The following is a 26,182-nucleotide window of genomic DNA, read 5'->3' as shown; positions in this document are numbered from 1 at the left end:
TTACGCCCAAAGACGGCGGATAGATACTCAGATACAAGTTATTTCTACTTTAAAATGTAGTTTGCAATGAATCTGTGTTATAAAACTTGTCTAGGTCTAATTAAACCCCACCGTTAGTAACGCTGCGACATCAAGCAACGCGTCCATAACGTCGATTCCCGTCTCGGCGTACAGAGCGCGATGAAATTATAGTTCGTACACTGAACACAGATGTCAGTAGCAATTATAGCCTCTGTGAAGAGTTACTGATTTTGTGAATTTTTGTGATATCGTCAGACACGCTGAAGTATTTCGAAGCCAAACAATGACTTATAAAAGGAAAAAATATCATAAAGGCGATACACATTTGAAGAAGAAATGGAGAACGAAGCGCCGAACGAAAGACCTTGATGAGGTTAGTAAGCGTCAGTTTGTCTTTTAAGGTTATTGATGGAAAAATGACTATTAAAAATTAAACCATGACACGTGGTTGTAATTGCAGATTGATGAGGATATGAAAGAAAAGAATGCAAAACTGCTACTAAATCAAGAAATAGATTTGGATAAACCTGGAAATGCACAGTTTTATTGTTTGCATTGCGCGTGAGTAACATTCTCAGTAGTTGCATGCCGCTAGAAATGCTTATTGTTTAGAAGATTAGTAGTTTTTGTATTGCAGTTTTTAATGTGTACACAGTTGAACTCAGATGACTGAAATGTTTAAAACTAAACAACGAAATTGCTATGCTTTTTAAGTCTACAAAGTTGCGAAAATTAATGTGTAATATGATAAATTTAGGCTATCTTTCTGTATGTAGTAACAAAAGTTGAATGACATGAAGATCGTATAGTAACTTTGGAGGAAATTTAATTACGATGTAAATATTGTCTTAAGAGTGCCCAGAAATAAATTTCCATCAGTCATCATCTCCACTGTTATTGTGAAAAATGAAAAGGCAGAAATAGAGTAGCAGGTTACTCAGAAGTCGTGTAGCTGATTTCATATTAATGATTGAATACATATTTATTTATCCAGCGTTAATTTTGCAATGGTATAAGATTTGTCATCTTAGGAGACTGAAAATTAATAGCATAAAACACACACACTAATAAATCACAATATACAGGTATGCTTTTATGAGGTTAGGGCAGTGCTTTATGTGTATAGGACAGGTGGTCAGGCACAGCACTGATGAAGAATCCATTCCAGTAGTTTCTAGATAGATTTAGGAGAACCAGATCAAGGTGTCTGAACAAAGTAACTGAAACCTACTACATATGAGGTCTTTGTCTGAACAACTGCACAGTCTTACTCTGTTGGCTCCTATTGTAGAACAATATCTGAGATACACACTATGTGCTCCACATAACTAACATAGTTTTGCTCTACATTACTGTACACATCCAGGGCACCTGCTGCTGATTCCTAAACCATTTCCCCACACCCGCCTCCCTGAACTAATGGTACACATACTGCTTGATAACTTATTTGAGCAGATTTTTACATGATGTTATTAATTGAACTTCTTGCGCAAGCTAAAAGTGCACTCTTACAACTTAATTAGGAAATAATTATTTGATACCTGTAATGAAGAGTGCTGTGTAAACAACCTTAGATTGCTGTTGTATCTGGAGGAGTTAGTGACAGTTAAGTTTATTTCTGAAGCACACTTTTTTGTCCCACCACTGAGAAATAAATAGTGGATTGGTGTCCTCTTGAACTATGTTCAGTGACGTAATGATTATGCCACTTCAGTCAGCAGGTGTTTTCAACTGTTCAAATATAGACATTAAAAATAAATACTAAGTACTTATATTACCTTCATACTATAAGAAAATTTTTGTTTGAATATTTAATTCTCTAATTGAAAATCGGTAAATGTCTGTAGTGTTCTGTGTCTTTACAGAAAAATATCGCTATGTGCCATGGCATTATAATAACCACTGTTGTATATGATGACTCTTTTCAGTGTGTTGTATTAGTGCTAGAATGAGTGATGAAGCAGTGTTCATGTCCTCCTCATAGAGCTTAAGGAAAAGCTCTACGTATACACATATTGATTAAAGTAATGAATATATTACTGACACAATGAAAACACTGAGTATTGGGGTTACAGTAGTATTCTAAAAAAAAAAAAATGTTCTTGATGATTCCAGAAGTACTAGAGGACAGGTAGTGGTTGTGAATGTATACGTAGAGATTGCTCGTCTCTTTCCCTGCTCTCCCTCATCTGTGCCATTGTGGTATCAGATTTTGTGGTTTCCTCCCATTCCAATCATGGTTGGAGTGTAGAAAGAGTGATTCCTTAAATTTCACTATAAAGAAAGTCTGTTTAAATGCCACTGTGAATGCTAAAATGAGTGTGATATTGCCTACGCATTTCCTGCAGGAACAATATACACTGGGTGACAAAAATCGTGGGATAGCAATATGCACATATAGAGATGGAGGTAGTATTGTGTACACAAGGTATGAAAGAGCAGTGCATTGGTGGAGCTGTTATTTGTACTCAGGTGATTCATGTGAAAAAGTGACTGATGTAATTATGGCCATATGACCGGAATTAACAGGCTTTGAACATAGAATGGTAGTTAGAGCTAGACTCTTGGGTCATTCCATTTCGGAGATCATTAAGGACTTAAATATTCAGAGATCCATAGTCTTAGGAGTGTGCAGAGACACCAAATTTCAGGCAACTGAGAGCAGTGGCGTCTGCGTAGAGTTCTCACCGCTGACAGACAAGCAGCAGTGTATGAAATAACTGCAGAAATCAATGTCGGATGTACGTGAACATATCCATTAGGACAGTTTGGTGTTCAAGGACTGTGGCAGCTGGCGACTGACGTGAGTGCCTTTGCTAACAGCACATCATCACCTGCAGTGCCTCTCCTGGGCTTGCAACCGTATGTGTTGGACCCTAGACAACTGGAAAACTATGGCCTGACCAGATAAGTCATTATTTGAGTTGGTAAGAGCTGATGGCAGGGTTCGAGTGTGGTGCAGAAACACGAAGCCATGGAACCAAGTTGTCAACAAGACACTGTGCAGGCAGGTGTGGGCTGTGTTTGTGTGGAATGGACTGGGTCATCTCGTCCAACTGAACGGATCATTAACTGGAAATGGTTACGTTCGGCTTTTTGAAGATCATTTGCAGCCATTCATGGAGTTCATGTTACCAAACAACAATGGAATTGTTACCGATGACAATGCGCACTGTCACTGGGCCACAGTTATTCCCAATTGGTTTTGAAGAAAATTCTGGACAATTCGAGCAAATAATTTGGTCAGCTAGATTGCCTGACACGGGACGTAATGGAGAGGTCAGTTCGTGCAGAAAATCCTTCACGGGCAACACTTTTGCAATTATCTATTGTTATAGAAGCAGCGTGACTCAATATTTCTGCAAGGATCTTCCAGTGACATGTTGAGTCCATGCTGTATTGACTTGGGCACTATCCCAGAGAAAAGGAGGTCCAACACAATATTAGGAGGTATCCCATGCTTTTTGTCACCTCATTGTATAGGATGACGAAAATAGCTCTAGATTTTACACTCACTTGGTAAGTAGGCAGCCATGGGATAATTGCCATCTATCTTCAAGCATCTGCAAATTCACTTTTTTCAACGTTTCCATGATGCTTCCCAATGAACCGAATAAATCTGTGGCCATCTTGCTGCATTCTTTTGTATATATTCAATGGCCCAACCAAACTGCCGCCTTTCATCCTAACCACGACTTCAGGCTATGCTGCAGATTAGTCTGTCACCACAACATACTTCCCAGAAACTAATACAGGTGCAAAAGAAATATTGTCAGTGTTCTAGTGTTTTTCTGTTTGCCACATCAGCATTACATTATGTGCCACATCATTGTTACATTACAGGATGAAGCAGGGCTCCGGTATTGATTCATCCTGTTAACTGTGTCAATATTGCATGATAGTCCTATTTGGTTTAGGTCCCAAACAATTGAGCAATATTGTAAGGTGGGATGCACAAGTGATTAGTAAGCAATCTCCTTAGTAGACTGACTACATTTTTCCAGTATCCTACCAATGAATCAAAAGTCGCGTCAGCGTAATCATTCCATTTCACAGCCCTACAAATTGTAATGATCAGGTATTCATAGTAGTTGATTGATTTGAGACATTCAGCTAATATAGCAGCAGCCCAAAAATTTGCTTTTAATTCTGTTAAAATAAAAACCACCATGACTGGTTTTGCGCTTCAAGACCTCTCCATTTATAGCTATTACAGGCTCATATCTTGTGGCATTGTATTGTAGTTGTCTGATGTCCTCAAATTTGTTGTTCATCTGAACTTGGATTTTCAAACTTGCTGACCATATATCTGTGTTCCGTGAGATATCTCGATGATTTTGCTGCGATGTCAGAACATGGTTATTCTGTGGTCTTGGTAAATTGTAATTGTCAACAACTTTCTTTTAAGGCAGAAAAGTTGGAATCCTTTGTATGTATTATTTTATTCCACAGTTAGTTACTTGGTAGTGAATGTTATGTAACATACAATCACATTACCTTTATTATCATTATTATTATTACTTCTTTCTTGTCTCAGACGTTATGTCTGGTTAAAAATGGAAGGTGACACGGACCTTGATCAAGTGTGACTTCCTTTCAACTGTATGGTATATGTTACATTGCATTTAGGAACTTTCGGGTAATTGAACAAGTGTCAATAATTACAGATTTCTGTAGCTGTATATATAAGTTTGGATGTAGCTGTATTGCATTGATGTACTGGTGGATATTGTGTGGTATGACTCATGTAGTTGATAGTATAATTGGTATGTCAACTTTATCCTGATGCCACATGTCTTTAACTTCCTCAGCCAGTTGGATGTATTTTTCAATTTTTTCTCCTGTTTTCTTTTGTATATTTGTTGTATTGGGTATGGATATTTTGATTAGTTGTGTTAATTTCTTCTTTTTATTGGTGAGTATGATGTCAGGTTTGTTATGTGGTGTTGCTTTATCTGTTATAATGGTTCTGTTCCAGTATAATTTGTATTCATCATTCTCCAGTAAATTTTGTGGTGCATACCTGTATGTGGGAACATGTTGTTTATAAGTTTATGTTGTAAGGCAAGCTGTTGATGTATTATTTTTGCTACATTGTCATGTCTTCTGGGGTATTCTGTATTTGCTAGTATTGTACATCCGCTTGGATGTGATCTACTGTTTCTATTTGTTGTTTGCAAAGTCTGCATTTATCTGTTGTGGTATTGGGATGTTTAATAATATGCGTGCTGTAATATCTGGTGTTCATTGTTTGATCCTGTATTGCAATCACGAATCCTTCTGTCTCACTGTATATATTGCCTTTTCTTAGCCATGTGTTGGATGCGTCTTGATCGATGTGTGGCTGTGTTAGATGATACGGGTGCTTGCCATGTAGTGTTTTCTTTTTCCAATTTACTTTATTCGTATCTGTTGATGTTATGTGATCTAAAGGGTTGTAGAAGTGGTTATGAAATTGCAGTGGTGTAGCCGATGTATTTATATGAGTGATTGCTTTTTGTATTTTGTTAGTTTCTGCTCGTTCTATAAAGAATTTTCTTAAGTTGTCTACCTGTCCATAATGTAGGTTTTTTATGTCGATAAATCCCCTTCCTCCTTCTTTTCTGCTTAATGTGAATCTTTCTGTTGCTGAATGTATGTGATGTATTCTATATTTGTGGCATTGTGATCGTGTAAGTGTATTGAGTGCTTCTAGGTCTATGTTACTCAATTTCACTACTCCAAATGAGTAGGTCAATATTGGTATAGCATAAGTATTTATAGCTTTTGTCTTGTTTCTTGCTGTCAATTCTGTTTTCAGTATTTTTGTTAGTCTTTGTCTATATTTTTCTTTTAGTTCTTCTTTAATATTTGTATTATCTATTCCTATTTTTTGTCTGTATCCTAGATATTTATAGGCATCTGTTTTTTCCATCGCTTCTATGCAGTCACTGTGGTTATTCAATATGTAATCTGCTTGTTTAGTGTGTTTTCCCTTGACTATGCTATTTTTCTTACATTTGTCTGTTCCAAACGCCATATTTATATCATTGCTGAATACTTCTGTTATCTTTAGTAATTGGTTGAGTTGTTGATTGGTTGCTGCCAGTAGTTTTAGATCATCCATGTATAGCAAATGTGTGATTTTGTGTGGGTATGTTCCAGTAATATTATATCCATAATTTGTATTATTTAGCATGTTGGATAGTGGGTTCAGAACAAGACAGAACCAGAAAGGACTTAATGAGTCTCCTTGGTATATTCCACGCTTAATCTGTATTGGCTGTGGTGTGATATTATTTGAATTTGTTTGGATATTAAGTGTGGTTTTCGAATTTTTCATTGCTATGTTTAGGAACTGTATCAATTTAGGATCTACTTTGTATATTTCCAATATTTGTAGTAACTGAGTGGGGTACACTATCAAAAGCTTTTTGGTAATCAATGTATGCATAGTGTAGCGACCTTTGTTTAGTTTTAGCTTGATATGTCACCTCTGCATCTATTATCAGTTGCTCTTTACATCCTAGTGCTCCTTTGCAACAGCCCTTTTGTTCTTCATTTATAATTTTGTTCTGTGTTGTACGTGTCATTAATTTCTGTGTAATGACTGAAGTTAATATTTTGTATATTGTTGGTAGGCATGTTATGGGGCGATATTTAGCTGGGTTTGCTGTGTCTGCTTGATCTTTAGGTTTCAGATAAGTTATTCCATGTGTAAGTGTATCAGGGAATGTGTATGGGTCTGCAATGTAACTGTTAAATAATTTATATTTAAAAACAAAGATGATGTGACTTACCATACGAAAGCGCTGGCAGGTCGATAGAAACACAAACAGACACATACATACACACAAAATTCAAGCTTTCGCAACAAACTGTTGCCTCATCAGGAAAGAGGGAAGGAGAGGGAAAGACGAAAGGAAGTGAGTTTTAAGGGAGAGGGTAAGGAGTCATTCCAATCCCAGGAGCGGAAAGACTTACCTTAGGGGGAAAAAAAGAACGGGTATACACTTGCGCGCGCGCGCACACACACACACACATCCATCCACACATATACAGACACAAGCAGACATATTTAAAGACAAAGAGTTTGGGCAGAGATGTCAGTTGAGGCGGAAGTGCAGAGGCAAAGATGATGTTGAATGACAGGTGAGGTATGAGTGGCGGCAACTTGAAATTAGCGGAGATTGAGGCCTGGTGGGTAACGGGAAGAGAGGATATATTGAAGAGCAAGTTCCCATCTCCGGAACTCCGGAGATGGGAACTTGCTCTTCAGGCCTGCGCGCGCGAGTGTATACCCGTCCTTTTTTCCCCCTAAGGTAAGTCTTTCCGCTCCCGGGATTGGATTGACTCCTTACCCTCTCCCTTAAAACCCACTTCCTTTCGTCTTTCCCTCTCTTTCGCTCTTTCCTGATGAGGCAACAGTTTGTTGCGAAAGCTTGAATTTTGTGTGTATGTATGTATGTATGTGTCTGTCTGTGTTTCTATCGACCTGCCAGGGCTTTCGTATGGAAGTCACATCATCTTTGTTTTTAAATATATTTTTCCCGCGTGGAATGTGTCCCTCTATTATATTGTTAAATAATTTAGTTAGATGTGAATGTGTTGAGGTGAATTTCTTTAGCCATAAATTTGCTATTTTATCTTTTCCAGGGGCTTTCCAATTGTGAGTAGAATTACTTGCTTGGGTGACTTCATGTTGCAAAATTATCACTTGAGGCATTTGTGGTATCGTCTTGTATGTGTCTGTTTCTGCTTGTATCCACCGTGCATGCCTGTTATGTTGTACCGGGTTTGACCATATGTTGCTCCAGAAGTGTTCCATGTCTGTTATGTTTGGTGGATTGTCTATTTTAATGTGTGTGTTATCTACTGTCTGGTAAAATTTCTTTTGGTTTGTGTTGAATGTTTGGTTTTGTTTCCTTCTATTTTCACTTTTTCTGTATTTTCTAAGTCGTTTGGCCAATGCTTGTAATTTCTGCTTCTTTTCATCTAATTGCTCTATCACTTCTTGTTGTGAGATTTTACCTAATCTTTTTCATTTTTTTTCTGACATTTCATTTCTTATAAATTGTGTTAGCTGTCCGATGTCTTTTCTCAGTTTTTCTATTCTGATCTGTAGCCTGTGTTGCCATGCTGGTTTTGTGGGTTTCTTCTGTGTGTTGGTTGGTTCTGTTCTCTGCCTAGTGTGTATATTTAGTGTAGTGAGTGCTCCTATATAAACCAGTAGTTGTAACTCTTCCATAGTTGTGTTTTCATTTATTTTGTTGTGTATGATTGTGTTGATAGCTTTTATTGTTTCGACTTGTGGGTTATTTGGCGGTCTATGCAAGAATGGTCTAATGTCTGTATTTGTGTCTTTGTATTCTATATATGTCAGCTGAAATTTTTCTTCTATATCTAACACGTGTGTCTCTTCGTGTTCTATTTGTGCTTGTTCTGGTGGCTGTCTTAAGATTTCGTTTTCCTCTGATTGTTTAATTGATGCGTGTTGGTCTTTGTTTGTTTGCTCTGGGATGTTTGAGTCCATTACTGCATTTTCTTCTTCTTCTGATTGCACATTATTTTGTTCCAGTATTTGTTGTACTTGTTGTTTGATGTTTTCTAATTCTGACTGGGGTATCCTGTTGTTTTTGATTATTACACGGATCTGATCAGCTAATCGTTGTTCTGTTAAAAATTTTAATTCTGGGTATCTGGTAATAAATGTTGCGTATACTTGTGATCTGTATCCAGTTGTGTTGGTTCCTAGGTTTGTTGCTTGGTAATAACAGAACATGAGGTGTCGATTAACTTCATCTGACCATCTCATCCTCTGTCTTTGTTTTCCTTCTAGGGTGGTTGCAGGAAGCATATCCTGCAAAACACCTCTATTTGGATTTGAATCATTTTCCAGTTGGCTAGCAGTGTTGTTACCATTGTGGGAGGGCATAGGGTTCAAGCGTCGTCCCTGACCATGACGGCGCTTGTCCGAGGCTTCTTTAGTTCTGTTCTGAACCAACTAACCACACTAAAAGGGGGGTTAGCCCTATTAGTGGTTTGTTCTTTTCGTCGCCTTTTACGACTGGCAGAACATACCGGAGGCCTATTCTTTTCCCGGGCCTCCACAGGAATTATTATTACAATTATTATTATTATTATTATTATTATTATTATTATTATTATTAGTACCACTGTTATTATTACCACCATTGTCGTCTACACTAATTTCTTTAGTTGGCCACCTAAGGACTAAAATAAGCATATAACCTTTATGACAGCTGTTGTCATTTATTATTTTTCTTTCTACAGGCTAGTTGTTATTCATCAGCTGGCTATGTCTTATGTCTGCGTATGCATTATTACTCTGTAATCCACCTTACAATGTGTTGCAGAGGGTATTTTATGACCACTGTCTCTTCCACCTTTCCTATTATGGAGTGCAGTCAAATTAAGTCAGTAGATACTGAGGGAGTTAGTTTCGGGAACGAGGCATTAAAGTAATAGACAAGTTTCACTATTTGGACAGCAAAATAACTGACAGTGGTGAAAGTAGAGGGGATATAAAATATGGACTGGCAATAGCAAGAGAAGAACTGTGGTGGTAAGTCTCCATGTGAGCTTGAATCTCTCTGCTTTTGCCTTCATGGTGTGTCTGTGTGAGATGTAGGCAAAAGCAGTTGGTTGACTCTTATTAGAACGTCAGTTCTTGAACTTTAACGGTAAAACACACAGTGATGCAGAATCTACCTTGCTCGTTTGCGACTGGGGTTGGCAGAGCATCCCCTCGATATTTTAATGCTTATTAAATAAGGCTGTAAGAAAATGCATTGCTCCTCTTAGGATCTTCTTATTTCCTCTATCAAGCCTTTCTGGTATGGATCCCGGTCTGATGGGCAATATTAAAGTATCGGTGCAATGAGGGTTTTGAAAGCTACCTCCTTCGTGGATGGACTGCACTTTCTGTGGGTTCTCCCAATGGATATCTGCCTTGCCTGGAATTAGTTTTTGTATATTTGTTCCACTTTAAATAGCTGTGCATGCATCATCATATATTTAGTGGATGTGACTGTTTTTAGTGATTGCACAGCAATTTTCTAATCGTACAATAACTGATATTTTTGTCCATTTATGTGTCATATGTTATATTTGTTTATGTTGAGGATCAACTGTCAATCTCTGCATAAAGTGTCAATCCTTTGCAGATCTTCCTGTGTTGTACTAAAATTTTGTACTGTTGGGACTTCTGTGCTAAAAAGCATTCAAGTTTCAGCAGCTCTTGCATTGTGTATAGATGTTGACTATTTGTTGACGTTTGTCATAGCACGAGATAGTATATGCAAACAAAGAAAATTACTGGATCTGTTTTATTTTGGCAGAAAATAGATTGTTTACACTGGTTTTTAATATGGAGAGTGCCAGAATAACTTTTCTTGTGCTGGCTGTTATGATTTTTAAGGTTGGTTACTGATTTTTGTATTTATTTGGTGACTGGAAAAAAAAACTAAATGTGCTGACACTGACTTGTAGCATAGCCTGAGTACTAGATTAGTTTGGAATGTAATAATTTGCTGGAGCATTGGTGGAGTCAGTGAATTTCAATACGGAAATAAGTTTGCCAAAATTGATTGATGTGTACTGTAGCCCTAAGCCATATTTGCCAAAAATTGACATGCAAACGTTCGTTGTATTTTATCACTTTTTAATGCATAGTCAGATTTGGTTAGGCCTACATGAAACATTTAAGAATTATTTACTTGTGCCTATAATTCCACTAATTGGTTATATTGCAATAAAAAGATCGATCTTAGTTATTTTACAATGCTTCTATCCTTGGAGGTGTATTATATGGATGGTAGAAATTCCATTCTGTACTCCGCACACATTCTCCTGTAAAAGAAGGGAGAAAAGGTGAATTCATCACGTGGATGTATTTACAGCATGACATCACAAAACAACCAAAAGCTGCTGTAATGTGTGTTTATTTACAGAAATTCAGTTTTCATTTAGTGACTATCTCTAAATTGTGTGCACAATAACAAAGATGTATAAAAAATAGCTTTGTGGAACTAATTCTGGTGAACTATTGTGTGTAGCAGATACTTACGGGTGTCACTATAGCATGGTAAAAGAAGGTTCCGTGGCATAAAGTACATAATGGTTATAGTTATCTAAATGGTACGGCTAAAAATACAATAAGCATAAATATATTAAAAACAATAGTATACATATGAAGACAGATTTTAGATGTACACAAAAGTCACATCACACATGCATGTTTCCAGTATTTCATAAGTTTTATTTGCTAAAATTTTGGTGAGGCAGTATGCTGAACATTGCAGTGCACTGTCAGTTTGTGCATTTGTGCATTTATTGACTAATGGAAAATGCATATAATTATAATTGATGCATGTATAGTGGCAGGTAACTATAACATGTATACTGTGTTTTTAATGTCTTTAAACATTTTGTATTTTCACCTAAATCATAGATGCTGTAAGTAATAATAATTGTGTACTTGATGCTGTGGAACCTTCCTTTAACGTGATATAATGGTACCCATGAGTATCTGCTATATACAATAGTTCAGGTTAACTATTTTGGAATATGCTTTTCTTATACATTTTTCTTATGTAAGTGACTTAAAGATGGGCACATGACTGATACTAGTTACCCATAAAAAAAATACACATTACAGCAGCTTTCGGTGATTTTGCAATTCTGTTCTTAAAACGAATTCATTTTCTTTAAAATTAGTAATTAACCATCTGCAGGGAAATTTGCCAATTCTTGTTTTAATTTACAGTCTTTCAATGCGTGTAATGCTCTGATTGTAACATCATTAAAAAATTCCATGTTACGTGTATAAAACACTAACCTCTTCTCTCCTTTCTTTTTAATTTTATCGTTGTTGCCTTCAATTTTTTTCACAGGAGGTATTTCATTGATGAATCTGCACTGACTGATCATTTCCGGACGAAAGTTCACAAGCGTAGGCTGAAAGCTCTTGAACTGGAGCCATACACCGTAGAAGAATCGGAGAGAGCTGCTGGCAAAGGCCACTACCAACCTCCCAAGAGAAGGAAGATTGAAACACAGAGTACAGGAGATGATACCTATGTTGAATCTGGTGACAGAATGACTGATTAAAATAGTCATTTCTGTGAACACTTTAGAAAAATAATCGAAAATGATATTTGCCTCCCACTTAATGAAATCTGTATGTGGATTCAGTATGTTATTACGAACATACTGCAGCTCAACTTTATTTGTTACAGGTAATAAAGCACATAAAACTGCATCAGTTCTGATTCCACATCTTGATTGTGAGGAAAGGTTTCAGGGTTTAGAAAAGCTGAAGAGAAATGTTATGTTGCGCAAACTTGATCTTGATGTTGATAACGTCCATCAGTTGTGGGAAAAATTAAGATCTATTGAGCAGACAAAAGAGTGTATGGAACAGAAACGCATAGAAATAGCCAGTATAACAAAAGCTTTAAAGAAAAACAACAATTTCCAGGACATAGAGAAGCTCAAAGTGCAAGGTAGGTCATTAAGAGATGATATTAAAAAAGTAACTAAGAAATTTTGGGAAATGCAGGAAAAAGCGATTGGGCAGTTTTTGTCATTGCCAAATGATTTAGACCCTGATACACCTGAAATTGAAGAAAAAGTTTTGTATGAATTTGGTAATGTACCTCAGGGCCCCTCAGAATGCCACACTGTGATAGGAAACAAACAAGATTTGGTGAGGTATTTTAGTCCAGTTTGTTACTATTTAACTGGAGCTGCAGCAGTTTATGAATTAAAATTGCTCCAGCACTTTGCTGATTCACTTCACGTAGCAGAATTTGCGGAGACATGTAATTCTGACTTTGTAAGGAGCATAGTAGTTGAAGGATGTGGAATGAAGCACATTAATTCAGTATCAGTGTTCACTATAGAACACAGTGACACGGGTGTATCAGATATCAATAATAGGCTTCACTTAGTCGGAGGTGCTTCTTTGCCTGCATACTGTGCTTGTCATGCAAAGACCATTGTCACAGGTTCTCTTCCAATTAGGTATTTTACAATAGGTCGACAATATAGTCCCATACAAAGTAAAAGTTTGCCAGGATTATTTCACACTTGCCAGGCATCATGTGTGGAATTGTTTGTGTTAACTTCAGACGCACTGAAAGAACTGAAAGCAGAATTCCAACGGACATTAAAAGCTGTTACATGCATATACAGGAGTCTGGGAGTACCCTTCAGAATTGTGCTTTTCCCTGCCAACTCACTCAAGCAATGGGAAAGTTTAAGAGCAAGCATTCAGATGTTTTCTGTACACAATAAGTCTTTCATTGAAGTTGGATATCTTTCATTGTGTAATAATTACATAAGCAAACGTTTGCTTATGTATTATGAAACACCAGAGAAGGATAAGAAATTTGTGCAGGTATTGTCAGGAACTGTGCTATCTGTGCCAAAGTTTCTAGGCTGTGTATTAGAAAATGGACATTATTCAGACTTGAATATTTAATTTAGACTGCGGAAATGTGTTATTGGCTAGTAATGTATGTAGCTGTTACTGTTATTACGTGTAAATGAAAATCTTTTCAGAATAAAATGATAAAGTCCTTTTTTATATTACTTGTTCAATTAATACGTTTTATTCATCATAGCATTACTGAAAACTATACCTTCCCTCTGAGGAATTATATTCTGTGCAACTGTAATTTGTCAGAAACAACTTAAAGATGTTGCTAACTGTATAGATCAAATCTACACCAATTTACATAATAGAGTTGATGCAATACATTGTAACTCCTCTCATCACCTTTTCCAAACAATTGAAACACTAATTGTGTATGATTCACTCAGTATGCATGAGATGAGGGAAGATACATACAGGGTGTATCATAATTAATGGTGTAAATGAATACAGTTGAATATAATAGAGGGAAACATTCCACGTGGGAAAAATATATCTAAAAACAAAGATGATGAGACTTATCAAACAAAAGCGCTGGCAGGTCGATAGACACACAAACATACACACAAAATTCAAGCTTTCGCAACAAACGGTTGCTTCGTCAGCAAAGAGGGAAGGAGAGGGAAAGATGAAAGGATGTGGGTTTTAAGGGAGAGGGTAAGGAGTCATTCCAATCCCGGGAGCGGAAAGACTTACCTTAGGGGGAAAAAAGGACAGGTATACACTCGCGCACACACACACATATCCATCCGCACATACACAGACACAAGCAGACATTCTGTCTGTGTGCGAGTGTATACCTGTCCTTTTTTTCCCCCTAAGGTAAGTCTTTCCGCTCCCGGGATTGGAATGACTCCGTACCCTCTCCCTTAAAACCCACATCCTTTCGTCTTTCCCTCTCCTTCCCTCTTTCCTGACGAAGCAACCGTTTGTTGCGAAAGCATGAATTTTGTGTGCATGTTTGTGTTTGTTTGTGTGTCTATCGACCTGCCAGCGCTTGTGTTTGGTAAGTCTCATCATCTTTGTTTTTGAATACAGTTGAAAGTACACGATACTAGAAGCAAAAAAAGTTTCAGTAAATGTAGGGTCGAAAATGCACACCTTAAGAGCTACACGCAGTTTTTCATCTTTGATACTGTGAAACAAATCTCTTCTACTGCAAGTTCTTTGCTTTCCATATTTTAGGAAGTGGTAGTATGGACCAAAATAAGAAAAAAAAAGTCCAGCAAACGTGCTCTAAAACGCATACCTTAAAAGTTACGAGCACGTGATCATTAGAAGAGTTGCGTTTCAAAGTAGCAAAGATGAACAAGTGCTCGTAGCTCTTAAGGAATGGATTTTAGAGCACGTTTACGGGACTCTTTTTTTCTTTTTTTTTTTTTTTTGTCTATAGTACCAGTTCCCAAAATATGGAAAGCAAAGAACGTGAAGTAGAAGAGATTGTTTAACAGTATCGAAGATGGAATGATTGCTCATAGCTCTTGAGGTATGCATTTTCGACCCTATGTTTACTGAGACTTTTTTGCTCCTAGTTTTGTGTGCTTTCAACTGTATGCGTTTACACCATTAATTATGATACATCCTGTATAAGTGAAATATCTTTAGAGAACTGGTTAATAACCAAAAGTCCCCCACTGCAGTCTGAGACTTGGAATGATGTGTTTGGTGCTGAAAAATTTGGAGAGAAATGGAATAACTTCAAATCCTTCAGATATTTCAATGTAACATATCCTATTACTTTCAAAAGAAAAAAAAAAGTTAGAAACTGTAAGACTGGCGCATGAAGTGAAACAAGTGGAGGAGTGATCTTGTCAATGCAATATTAACGAAATTAGATGGCAAAGGCAGGGTGACATGTTTGTATCAAACGCAGGCAGTATATCCAGAAACAGTTTCTCATGAGCTGGTACTTACTAAACTGGATTATAGAATATCACGATGCACAAACTGAACACAAAGACAACTCCTTCATAGCTATAGAAAAGTGTGGTGTAACCCATTGGTCAGTCCTCGGACCCAAGCACAAAGTTTTTTTCCCTCCATATAATGCTGCTCTGTGGCTTTAAGAAAGAAGCCACAAGGGCAAGTGACATTGGAATAGGTATATATCTAATAATTCATCAAAACATTCAATCAGTATAAAATAAAATACAGCAGTTTAAAGTTGAACTCAAATCTTTAAACTACACAGCAATTTGAATCAGCACACAGCTTTGCAGATAAACAGAAACCCTGATATGACAGAGCAAACTATTATTGTAGGACACCCATAAAGGGGGGAAAATCTTGTGTATCATATCAAGAAGAGAACACAGTTTAAACTTGCATGTACCTTACGACACTTTGCAATGAGAAATGCTTTGAAATATCAGGTGTTTAACTAGAACCTACTGCCATAAAAAAAAACAGCTCTTTGTGAGTCTATTTACCTAATGCAAATAGACAGAAACTTTTTAGTAAACTGAGGTCACGGACAAAGTTTTAGTGCCCAAGTACAAGATAATCTTAAGTGGAGACATAAATGTAAATACAAATACCGTGCATAAAACAAATAACATTCCCATTCTGCACAGCTTTGATATGTTTCAGATGGTCAACAGTGCAACAATGGCAACAAAAACCTCAGCATTACTAATCAATCATGTTACGGATATAGACAAGGAAACTGTATTGTAGATGAAAAATATCTTGGACATTCTTGATAATTCCTGCCCATTAAGGAAAGTAAAAGCTGCCTAGGAGAAGTCCACCAGACTGCACGTCTACAAAAGACCTTTTCAAAACCCCAAAATTCAAGAATTTTCTACCGTATTGTTAATCTAAACTATGATGGACTGTATACGGAAAAGAATGATAAGGATAAGAAAGTCCTCAAAGACCTTGAAATGTTTCAGTTCCATAAGAAAATCTCATAGTGAGTCAGAATTCCTAAACTGTTACAAAGCTATAAAAAGGTTTACAGGATGGAGTTGCTTATAGAAAAAAGACGTAGTAAGCAAATGACAAAGCAATACTTGAACACACTGGCTGCCGCACATAGTGATGGGTTTTTCAATGCCAGACCATGGTGTCAGGCATGAGGCTCTGCTGTGGGTGCCGCTGGCCACGTGACATCAGGCATAAGGTTCTGCTGTGTCCACTGGTGGCCTTTTGACAGTCAGTATGTTAATGCTGAAAGTAAAGCACAGCAGTCCGGAAGGTTCTTAAATAAGAAAACAGAGGTAGGTCGAGAAGTGATCCATGGAAAATAGAAAATTATGTGAATTAATATTTTTCAGGTTAAGTAGATAAATTACAAAAAATTCCTAAAATCAGAGGTTCCAATAAAAAAAATTGGTAACAAGTTAAATGATGATGATACCCACCACAGAGTATGCAGACAGGAAAACTGTACAAAAATTAAAAAATTAGTCAGCAGATATAGATGAAGCACTGTACTTAAAGAATGTACAGGGTGTATGGAACATTTCTCCCTTTTTTATTGACAGAGCCGTGGAGGTTTGATGCTTCGTGGAGACATTACCACTTTACATCAACAGGTGGTGCTAGCTGTATGAACTTCATGTTAGTTTGTATTAGGAGATGAATCATAGTGAACAGATTCTCACTGCTAGCAAGTGTTGTTGTGGTAGTGCACATCTTTTAAACATGTCATCTTCAAAAATTTAATGCACTGTTACTTGGTTCATTAGTGAAAATATGTCATTCGATCATTTTTTTTACATATTCTTATGTTTTCACCTAACGAAAGAAAAGAAAAATAATTATAGTTTCTAAATTTTAACAAGGATGATAAAAAAAGACAGTTTTGTAAAATTTTACTTTCATTCAATTTGAAGGGTTTCCCTATCAATTAAATTCATTAATATTCTATAGGCTCTGGAAGTAGACATCATTCCATTAGAACTACTGATAGCCTTGGGAGAGCCCATCCTAACAAAACTCTACCAACTGGTGAGCAAGATGTATGAGAGGTGCAAAATACCTTCAGACTTCAGGAAGAATATAATAATTCTAATCCCAAAGAAAGCAGGTGTTGACAGATGTGATAATTACCAAAGTATCAGTTCAATAAGTCACAGCTGCAAAATACTAACATGAATTCTTTACAGGCGGATGGAAAAACTGGTAGAAGCTGACCTCGGGGAAGATCAGTATGGATTCCATAGAAATGTTGGAACACGTGAGGTAACACTGAGCCTAAGACTTACTTAAAAGACAGAGTTGTAGCCTGTCCCCGATGTTATTCAGTCTGTATATTGAGCAAGCAGTAAAGAAAACAAAATAAAAATTCCGAGTAGGAATTAAAATCCATGGAGAAGTAAAAACTCTGAGGTTTGCCGATAACATTGTAATTCTGTCAGAGACAACAAAGGACCTGGAAGAGCAGCTGAACGGAATGGACAGTGTCTTGAAAGGAGGATATAAGATGAACATCAACAAAAGCAAAATGAGGATAATGGAATGTATTCAAGTTAAATCAGGTGATGTCCAAATTACATCAGGTGATGCTGAGGGAATTAGATTAGGAAATCAGACACTTTAAGTGCTAAATGAGTTAGCTATTTGGGGAGCAAAATAACTGATGATGGCCAAAGTAAGGAGGATATAAACTGTAGACTGGCAATGGCAAGGAGAGCATTTGTGAAGAAAAGAAATTTGTTAATGTCGAGTAGAGATTTAAGTGTTAGGACGTCTTTTCCGAAGGTATTGGTATGGATTGTGGCCATGTATGGAACTGAAACATGGATGATAAATAGTTTAGCCAAGCTTTCGGAATGTGGTGCTACAGAAGAATGCTGAAGATTTGACAGGTATTATGTAAGTAATGAGGAGGTACTGAATAGAATCGGGGAGAAGAGAAATTTGTGTCACAACTTGACCAGAAGAAGGGATCAGTTGGTAGGATATGTTCTGAGGCATCAAGGGATCAGCAATTTAGTATTGGAGGGCAGTGTGGAGGGTAAAAATTGTAGAGGGAGACCAAGAGGTGAATACACTAAGCAGATTCAGAAGGATGTAGGCTGCAGTAGGTACTGGGAGATGAAGATGCTTGCACAGGATAGAATAGCATGGAGAGCTGCATCAAACCAGTCCGTGGACTGAAGACCACCACAACAACATGTATTCTGCTCTTTGTGTTTTTCATCTTTCTTATGGCTGTCATTAGGAAATGGGACTAATATCTGATCATGTTAATCCCCAGGTTCAAGGCCTCTGTGGCAATGGAATGTCAACACCAAAATTCCTCAATCATCGGGCATTGACCCAAAAACAGTTTCATTTTGGGTTAAGAGAGGCAATGGTAATGGTAGCGACAGCAGCAGAGTTGGACAAGCAACAAAACTCTCACAAAATGGTAAAAACAAACACAGACATTTGGTAAAGGATGAAATTGGCACCAGGACTTGAGCAGTCGCCAAATGTCTGAATTTGTCAGATGACTACCAGAAAAGACGGAAAACACCAGTACGATAACTGTAAATGTCCTCATTTGTAGACAATACTGGGGAGAACATGCACGTGTCCAACCAATAAAATCCATGCTGCGAGGGGGAGGGAAGGGGGATTCAGACATTCTGTGAAAGAGTAATATCTGACGCTTTTTGCAATTCTGACCCTGAAGGAAAGAAGAAAAGGATGTGCATTTTGCTTACAGACAATTCTCCAGTAGGTTGTCATTCAAAGCCCAACAATCAAAATGCAGAGTCTGTTTAGGTGAAACAAAGAAAATTTCTCATGTTCACAGACCATAGCAAGGATTGAAGATGATTGTCAGTGGCAGGTTCTGTGACGATGGAAAAATTGAACTGCATATGGTCGATGCAAAAGGACCATCAGTGATGATTATTAACTGGGAAAGAATTGTTTTTTACCATCACCATTCTCAAAAATAAAAAAATCTATTTTGAAAGACAAGCTAATGAATTACTTGAATAAATATAACATTCTCAGGGAAGTACAGTGTGGTTTCCAGAGTAGAAGTACAGAACCAATCTTGTAGAGTTTACAAAAATTGCACTAGACAGGAAAGAGTGTGTCACAGGTATCTCTTTAGATCTGTCAAAAGTCTTTCATACTCTTGACCACAAAACACACACACACACACACACACACACACACACACACTCTCTACCTTAAGAAATAAGAGAAACTGTGATATTTTTCTAGGAAGCAAAATTCTTAACGAAACATTTATCAGAGGCAAAGTATACTCATATAAACATAGGAGTCCCTCAGGGCAGCATATGGCTTTCCAGACATCAAAGAATGGGAACTCTAGAATGGAGTAACACCACCACCATCTGATAATTGCAAGTAATCATAATTATTAACATAAATTGACTTCAAAAACAGCAAGAAATTTAACTGGAACATCAGTGAGAGGCAGTAACACTGAATGGAAATGAACAGTGAAATAAAATTTTAAAAGATACTTATCTGTGGGAGTACTTAAATAATGCCAGGGTTTTTGTGTGTAAAATAACCACACAGCTTTGTAAACACGTTCTTGTAGTTATTTATTCTATTAACACGGGGTTGTAATAAGACTTTTTATAGTTTCTCTAATAGGAATCAGTTTCAAATCCAAATGAGCATTAAAACAGTCTATAACTTTCAAGAGCTCACAAAAACTCTGTCTATGACTAACTTGGCATAACGTCAGCTTGATATCGTAACTTAACTTTCCAGATAGGGAAAAACATTGTAATTACAGATAAAACACCAGATCCTCGCAGAGAAAGCAAATATAAGGTAAGTCTTTCCGCTCCCGGGATTGGAATGACTCCTTACCCTCTCCCTTATAACCCACATCCTTTCGTCTTTCCCTCTCCTTCCCTCTTTCCTGATGAGGCAACAGTTTGTTGCGAAAGCTTGAATTTCATGTGTATGTTTGTGTTTGTTTGTGTGTCTATCGACCTGCCAGCACTTTCGTTCGGTAAGTCACATCATCTGTGTTTTTAGATATATTTTTCCCACGTGGAATGTTTCCCTCTATTATATTCAAATATTTTATTAAGATGACATATCTGATATCATTTTGTAAATGTTCTGTGGGTGAATGGACTGATAACTGACTGTGGATTCTGTGTGTAGCCAATATTAATGTACTAATGTAGTGCTGGAGCAAAACTAAGCAGTGACTATTGTTGGGACCCAGGGTAATTTCACATTTGATAGATTAGACTATATTGCTTTCTTAACATTAAATTTTATAGTATTTAGAATTATCATAGAGATTTTTAAGAATTATATACTGATGAGCCAAAGCAATGTGTCACCTTGTTCTCTTCAAACTTTTCTCTTGATCATGTCCTCAGAATCAAGCTTACCAATGAATTCAGAAAATTTGTTGCTGGACTTGCGCTATTCTGAGGAGTGAATTCTAATTAGGGTCTGACTTCCTCATCTGTTCAGATTCCTTAATGTTCTGCAAATGATCAGCATTTATATCCAAAAAATAAAATAGTCAGTATTATGAAAGATGCCCTTCTCCAGTTGCAAAATCACAGGAAGGAGACATCATTATGCTGTGTGTCATTACCAAGGAGGCTTGTTAATGTGCTATCTCTGTGTGCTGCAATGTTGTTGTTGTTGAGGTGTTGTGCATCTATGATAGTGGTTCCCAACCTTTCCGAGACCACTACCCCTGACTGCAATTGGACATTAGCTGGCAGCCCCCCCGTCCCCCCCCCCCAAATTCCCACCACAATCATCAGCTTTACAGCCAAACTAAACTTTAAAATGGAAAATAATTTTCTTTGAAAAATGACATAGGATAAATTATAGTGTTGCATCCCCATTTAAAACTAACTAATTAAAATGTGTGCACTATGCTTAGGGCTACTGTTTGTATGTCATTTGACTGCTCGGCTCCATACTTCTGAACTACCAGAAATTGGAAGACTATGCTGACAATGCTTTGTCTGGTTACTGGCACCAGTATGGCCACTAGTGACTTTCTAGGTCACTTGGAGGCAGTTTATGCACTGACAGTTGGCGATGAGCACATGGGGCGGCCACATTATCTATTATCACAGTTACTGATTTCGTAGCTGATTTTCTACTTGAATGAATAGTGCAGCCCAAGACTTATATTTATGGCTGATTGTATAATGGACAGATAGTATGAACTTAGTCATCAATAAATAAATGTTATTCTTTTACAACGCAAGAAAGTTTTCAAAAAGGTATGGAATAATAATAATACAGTTTGGGCCCTACAGCAGTATTGTAACCATTACATAGTTACTCTTGTGGTGTGCTGTCAATTAGTTCATTTAGTGTTGCCAATTGAATAATGAAGTAACTTCTGATCTATGGTGGGAACTACCTACAACTTGGAGAAGGCATTTTCTTTAGATACGGTGTGTGTGTGTGTGTGTGTGTGTGTGTGTGTGTGTGTGGTATTAATGCTAGTATTTTTTTAATATTGGGAATTTATGTAATCAGTAGTATGTTTTTATGAAATACTGATAAGAGTAATGATCTTTTAAAAATAATTTTTTTGCATGGCCAAAAACTTTTTGTTTTTACCCGATCAATAAATTACCAGGAGATAATTACTCCCAGGTTGAGAACCACTGGTCTATGAGATAAAAGAGTGGGTGGATATGGTGGTTAACAAGCTGTGTTTAATAAATAAAACCAACTTTAATGCTCTGATGCTCCTTCTCCCAGACACACAAGTGTGTTGAAATGATTGTGACAAGTCTCTGCATGGGATCCAACACCATAACACACGGCTTCCTTCTTTGATGTTAGGACTCATCAATCTGTAGTGCTTACGGTTTACAGCCACATACAATGGCATGCCACAGTGCAGCCAGTTTCAGATATCTACTCTATTTTAAATGACATTTGAGGTAAATGTTGTAAAATTCTATTTTATCTGACTTTCTACAAAAACTGTTGTGAAGAATACTATCTGTTGTGAAGCCATTGTATGACTTGATAATGTAGTCCCGAAACATGTTTTGTTAAATAAATCACTTTTTTCATCAACTGGTGCATAATAAACTTCATGCTGATATTGTGAGAAGATTTTAGTGTGGACTAATGATGCCTGGCTATGCCATTTATCGTGCAAGAGATCTGTTGGTCACAATTTACTGATATCCTGTTTTAGTATTTTGTTATGTTTCTCAAATTTGTACTTTAATAATTCATTTTAATGTCACTGCTATTTTACTACTTCAATTTTTTGTGCTTGAGAGGGATTGTGTCTATGAATGGGGAAAAAAAAGAGAGAGATTGATTTCAACTAACATTTTGTGCCACCATTTTTTAAATTTTAAATATTTTAACCACTTTTGTGATATAGCAGGTGCTAATAACTATGCCAAAGACTGCTCTAAATAAAGCACAGGACAACCCAAACAACCAATGTGGAACACTGTGCTTACTCATCATCACATGCCAATGCCTCAAATAGTCGGAAGTGTTGTCACTTGGAACATGGTTTGTCATCAAGAGTATTATGGCCCACAGCACGGTGGTAATGCAGTCCTTGCAGTGTCTTCCATGTAGCTGAACATTTTCCCTTTAAATGAGGGAATTTGTTTGGTGTTTTGTACAGTTGGGGGGTGAGTGTGGGGGGGGGGGGGGGGGGGGGGAGAGCAGTATTTTTCCTGAAACATGCCCTCAATTACGATGTATGGCATTGAGGTTATTTGTCCATCAGTTGCCAACAATTCATCTAAAAAGTTGTTCACAGGAAATTCTGTAAAATAGGACTATTTGGACACTCGTAAAGTGTGTTTTTTATGTGGCTCGTTCCATTCTTATTATGAGGATTTTTAAAAAAAAGTGCTGTGTACTGACCTAACTGGTAATCTAGCTTAGTTCAAATTAAAATTAGAAAATAGTGAAACAAAAAGTAGTAAAAATTGTTTTGGATTTCCAAGTAACCCAGTATTTGGGACTAAGTGAACACTACTTGCTTTATTTTTTATGAAAATGAGTTATAAACTTGAGAGCTGCTCATGTTACCACATAAGTAAGTAAAAAGGTATCTGGGCTCACTTTAAGTATTCTCAGAAATTGGTTAATGAACAAACAAAAATAACAAAGAATTATTAAATACACTGGAAATAAATCAAAAGAAAGTTGTCATACACAAATGTCGCATGAACTGAGGAACAACACATTAATAATATGGGGAAACCATTTAGAAAAACTAATACCTAGGAAACATTAAACATAATTCCAAGGTGCATTGAATCTCTGTGTGTGATTTATCGGTATGTAATCTTTTGACACTATCCTCCGCAATTTCATCACCTGAATGCTCACAATGGAGGCAGTTTTAAGATGTATCAATACTTCGACCGCTGCATGGGTCACAAATTTGCGGCATTTTTCACATTCGATCGAATCAAATTTGCCTCTGTAGTCTTTACAGTTTATAAACAAATACTGCATGTAAGTCTGTCTACAGTTATTTTGTGACTTACACAAACATGGCCTGCATATGCAAAGCTTTGATTATACAAGGATCAGAGTTCTTTTTGGCAGACTTACATGTGGAAGATGCATTTGTTTCTGGTGCTACCATATTTCCTTGCTTTTGTGTCTTCTTCTCACAACTTCGTTGATGTTCCTTGAATGAGTGTACCAAACTTCTTGCTATTTCCTGACCGTCACCATGTAATCCATCAAGAATTCTCTTCAACATCTCAATATGGTTTGGTGGATGCAAAGTGGTAGCTATCAAACTTACTACTAAATGTTTGCTCACAGTTTCAGTAATCTGCATCTACACTTTCATACATTCTCTGAAAGCAACCATACAGTGTGAGGCAGAGGGTACCCTGAATCACAACTGGTCATTTCCATTCCTGTGCCATTTGTAGGTAGAGTGACTGTGTGCGTCCGTGCCAGCCCTAATTTCTTGTATCTTATCTTTGTGGTTCTTATATAAAATGTATATTGGTGGCAGTAGGATTGTCCTACAGTTAGCTTCAAATGCTAGTTCTCAAAATTTTCTCAGTAGTGTTTCAACTCCATATAACTTGCATGTTGTTCAAACCTACGAGTAACAAAATCTAACAGCCTGCTTCTGAATTGCTTCAGTGTCTTCCTTTAATTCGACCTAGTGCGGGCCCCAAACACTCGAGCAGTACTCAAGATTAGATCACACTAGTGTCCTATGTCCTTTACAGATGAACCACACTTTTCTTAAAATCCTCCCAATAAATGGAAGCTGACCATTCGCCTTCCCCACCGCAATCCTCACATGCTTGTTCAATTTCATATTAGTATGTAACATTACACTTGGATATTTAAACGATGTGAGCGCGTCAACCAGGACACTACTAATGCTGTATCTGAACATTACAGGTTTATTTTTCCTATTCAACTTCATTAACTTTCATTTTTCTCCATTCAAGCTAGCTGCCATTCATCGCACCAACTGGAAATTTTGTCTAAGTCAATTTGTAACCTGTTACAGTCACTCAACTTTGACACCTTCCTATATACCACAGCATCATCAGCAGACAACCGCTGATTGCTGCTAATCCTGTCAGTCAGATCATTTCTGTATATAGAAAATAATAGCGGTCCTGTCACACTTCCATGGGGCACTCCTGACAATACCCTTGTCTCCAGTGAACATTCACAATCAAGGAATATATCCTGGGTTCAGCTACTTAAGAAGTCTTTGAGCCAGTCACATATCTGGGAACTTGTTCTGTATGCTCGTACCTTTGTTAATAGTCTTCAGTGGGGCTTTGTGTTAAATACTTTTTTGATATCTAGGAATATGGAATATGTACGTCATCCTTCACGTATAGTTATCAGTAGATCACGTGAGGAAAAGGCAAGCTAAGTTTCATAAAAGCAATGCTTTCTAAAACTGTGCTGATTCGTGGACATAAGCGTTTCAGTCTCTAAGAAATTTGTTATATTCGAACTCCGAATATGTTCTAGAATTCTGCAACAAACCAATGTTAAGGTTATTGGTCTGTAATTTTGTGGGTCCAGTTTTTTCCTCTTCTTATATGTAGCTCATAATCTGTTTCACAAGACAGGTCCCTGTTCTTTTGGAATACGTCGAGGGTACCTATTCTTTATGTATTGGTACAAAATTTCCCTCCATTTCCTTTTCATTGGGGCAAATACTGCAGCACTGATGGCTTGCATTTGGTGGGAATGGGGTGACATAAACTTTGCTATGTCTGCATTCTTCAGTCACTTCAGGAGAAAAGTGACTAGCAAGATTGTCTCGTAATAATATCACTGTGTCTCTAGGGTCACAAGTGGCTTCAACGTGAGGCAACAAAATTTTGGAGAACCACACTTCGAAGAGATTCACCAACTGCTTGGACTGCTGGCATATTTTATACCAGCTGGTCCAACTTTAGTCCAATTGTCGTACATATGCTGTAGTTTGTACGCAACCTTAGGAGGAAGTAGATCTCCATTTGTGTTCCTGCATACCACCAAGCTAATTGAAACTTCAGGGTGGTCTTGTGCTCTTTCTGCCTTTTTCGTGTTTCTGGAAACCAGAGTCTTTCTGGACCCAGAGTCATCTCTAAAGTTGATCTTATCACAACTGTAGAAATTTGTACTTTTCACTCCTTGAAGAGCAAGTCCAGTATTATTGAAGAAGTTCAAAATTTTCATTGCAATTGACAAATGTCTGCACTGCTGTTTATTGGATTCTAATGGACAGATTGTTTCGAGCTGTGAATGAATCGAGGAAATCCGGACCAGATG

The 26,182-nt window shown here is 37.2% G+C and overlaps 2 protein-coding genes across 2 annotated transcripts; both read left to right on the top strand.

The window, feature by feature from the left end:
• Positions 1-123: 123 nt before the first annotated feature.
• On the top strand, positions 124-12,132 carry LOC126412825 (zinc finger protein 593 homolog). Its single transcript, XM_050082650.1, has 3 exons — positions 124-394; positions 482-582; positions 11,916-12,132. The coding sequence occupies exons 1-3, from the start codon at positions 305-307 to the stop codon at positions 12,130-12,132; spliced, it is 408 nt and encodes a 135-aa protein (XP_049938607.1). The 5' UTR covers positions 124-304.
• A 40-nt stretch (positions 12,133-12,172) lies between these two features.
• On the top strand, positions 12,173-13,612 carry LOC126412824 (serine--tRNA synthetase-like protein Slimp). The gene has a single exon (XM_050082649.1). It carries the CDS (start codon positions 12,173-12,175, stop codon positions 13,505-13,507), a length of 1,335 nt encoding a protein of 444 aa, XP_049938606.1. The 3' UTR covers positions 13,508-13,612.
• Positions 13,613-26,182: the final 12,570 nt, after the last annotated feature.

This window comes from Schistocerca serialis, chromosome 7 (genome assembly GCF_023864345.2).
Source record: "Schistocerca serialis cubense isolate TAMUIC-IGC-003099 chromosome 7, iqSchSeri2.2, whole genome shotgun sequence".
NCBI classification, from domain to species: domain Eukaryota; kingdom Metazoa; phylum Arthropoda; class Insecta; order Orthoptera; family Acrididae; genus Schistocerca; species Schistocerca serialis.
The sequence above is the reverse complement of the archived record's forward strand: the minus strand, read 5'-3'. Positions and strand labels throughout refer to the sequence as shown.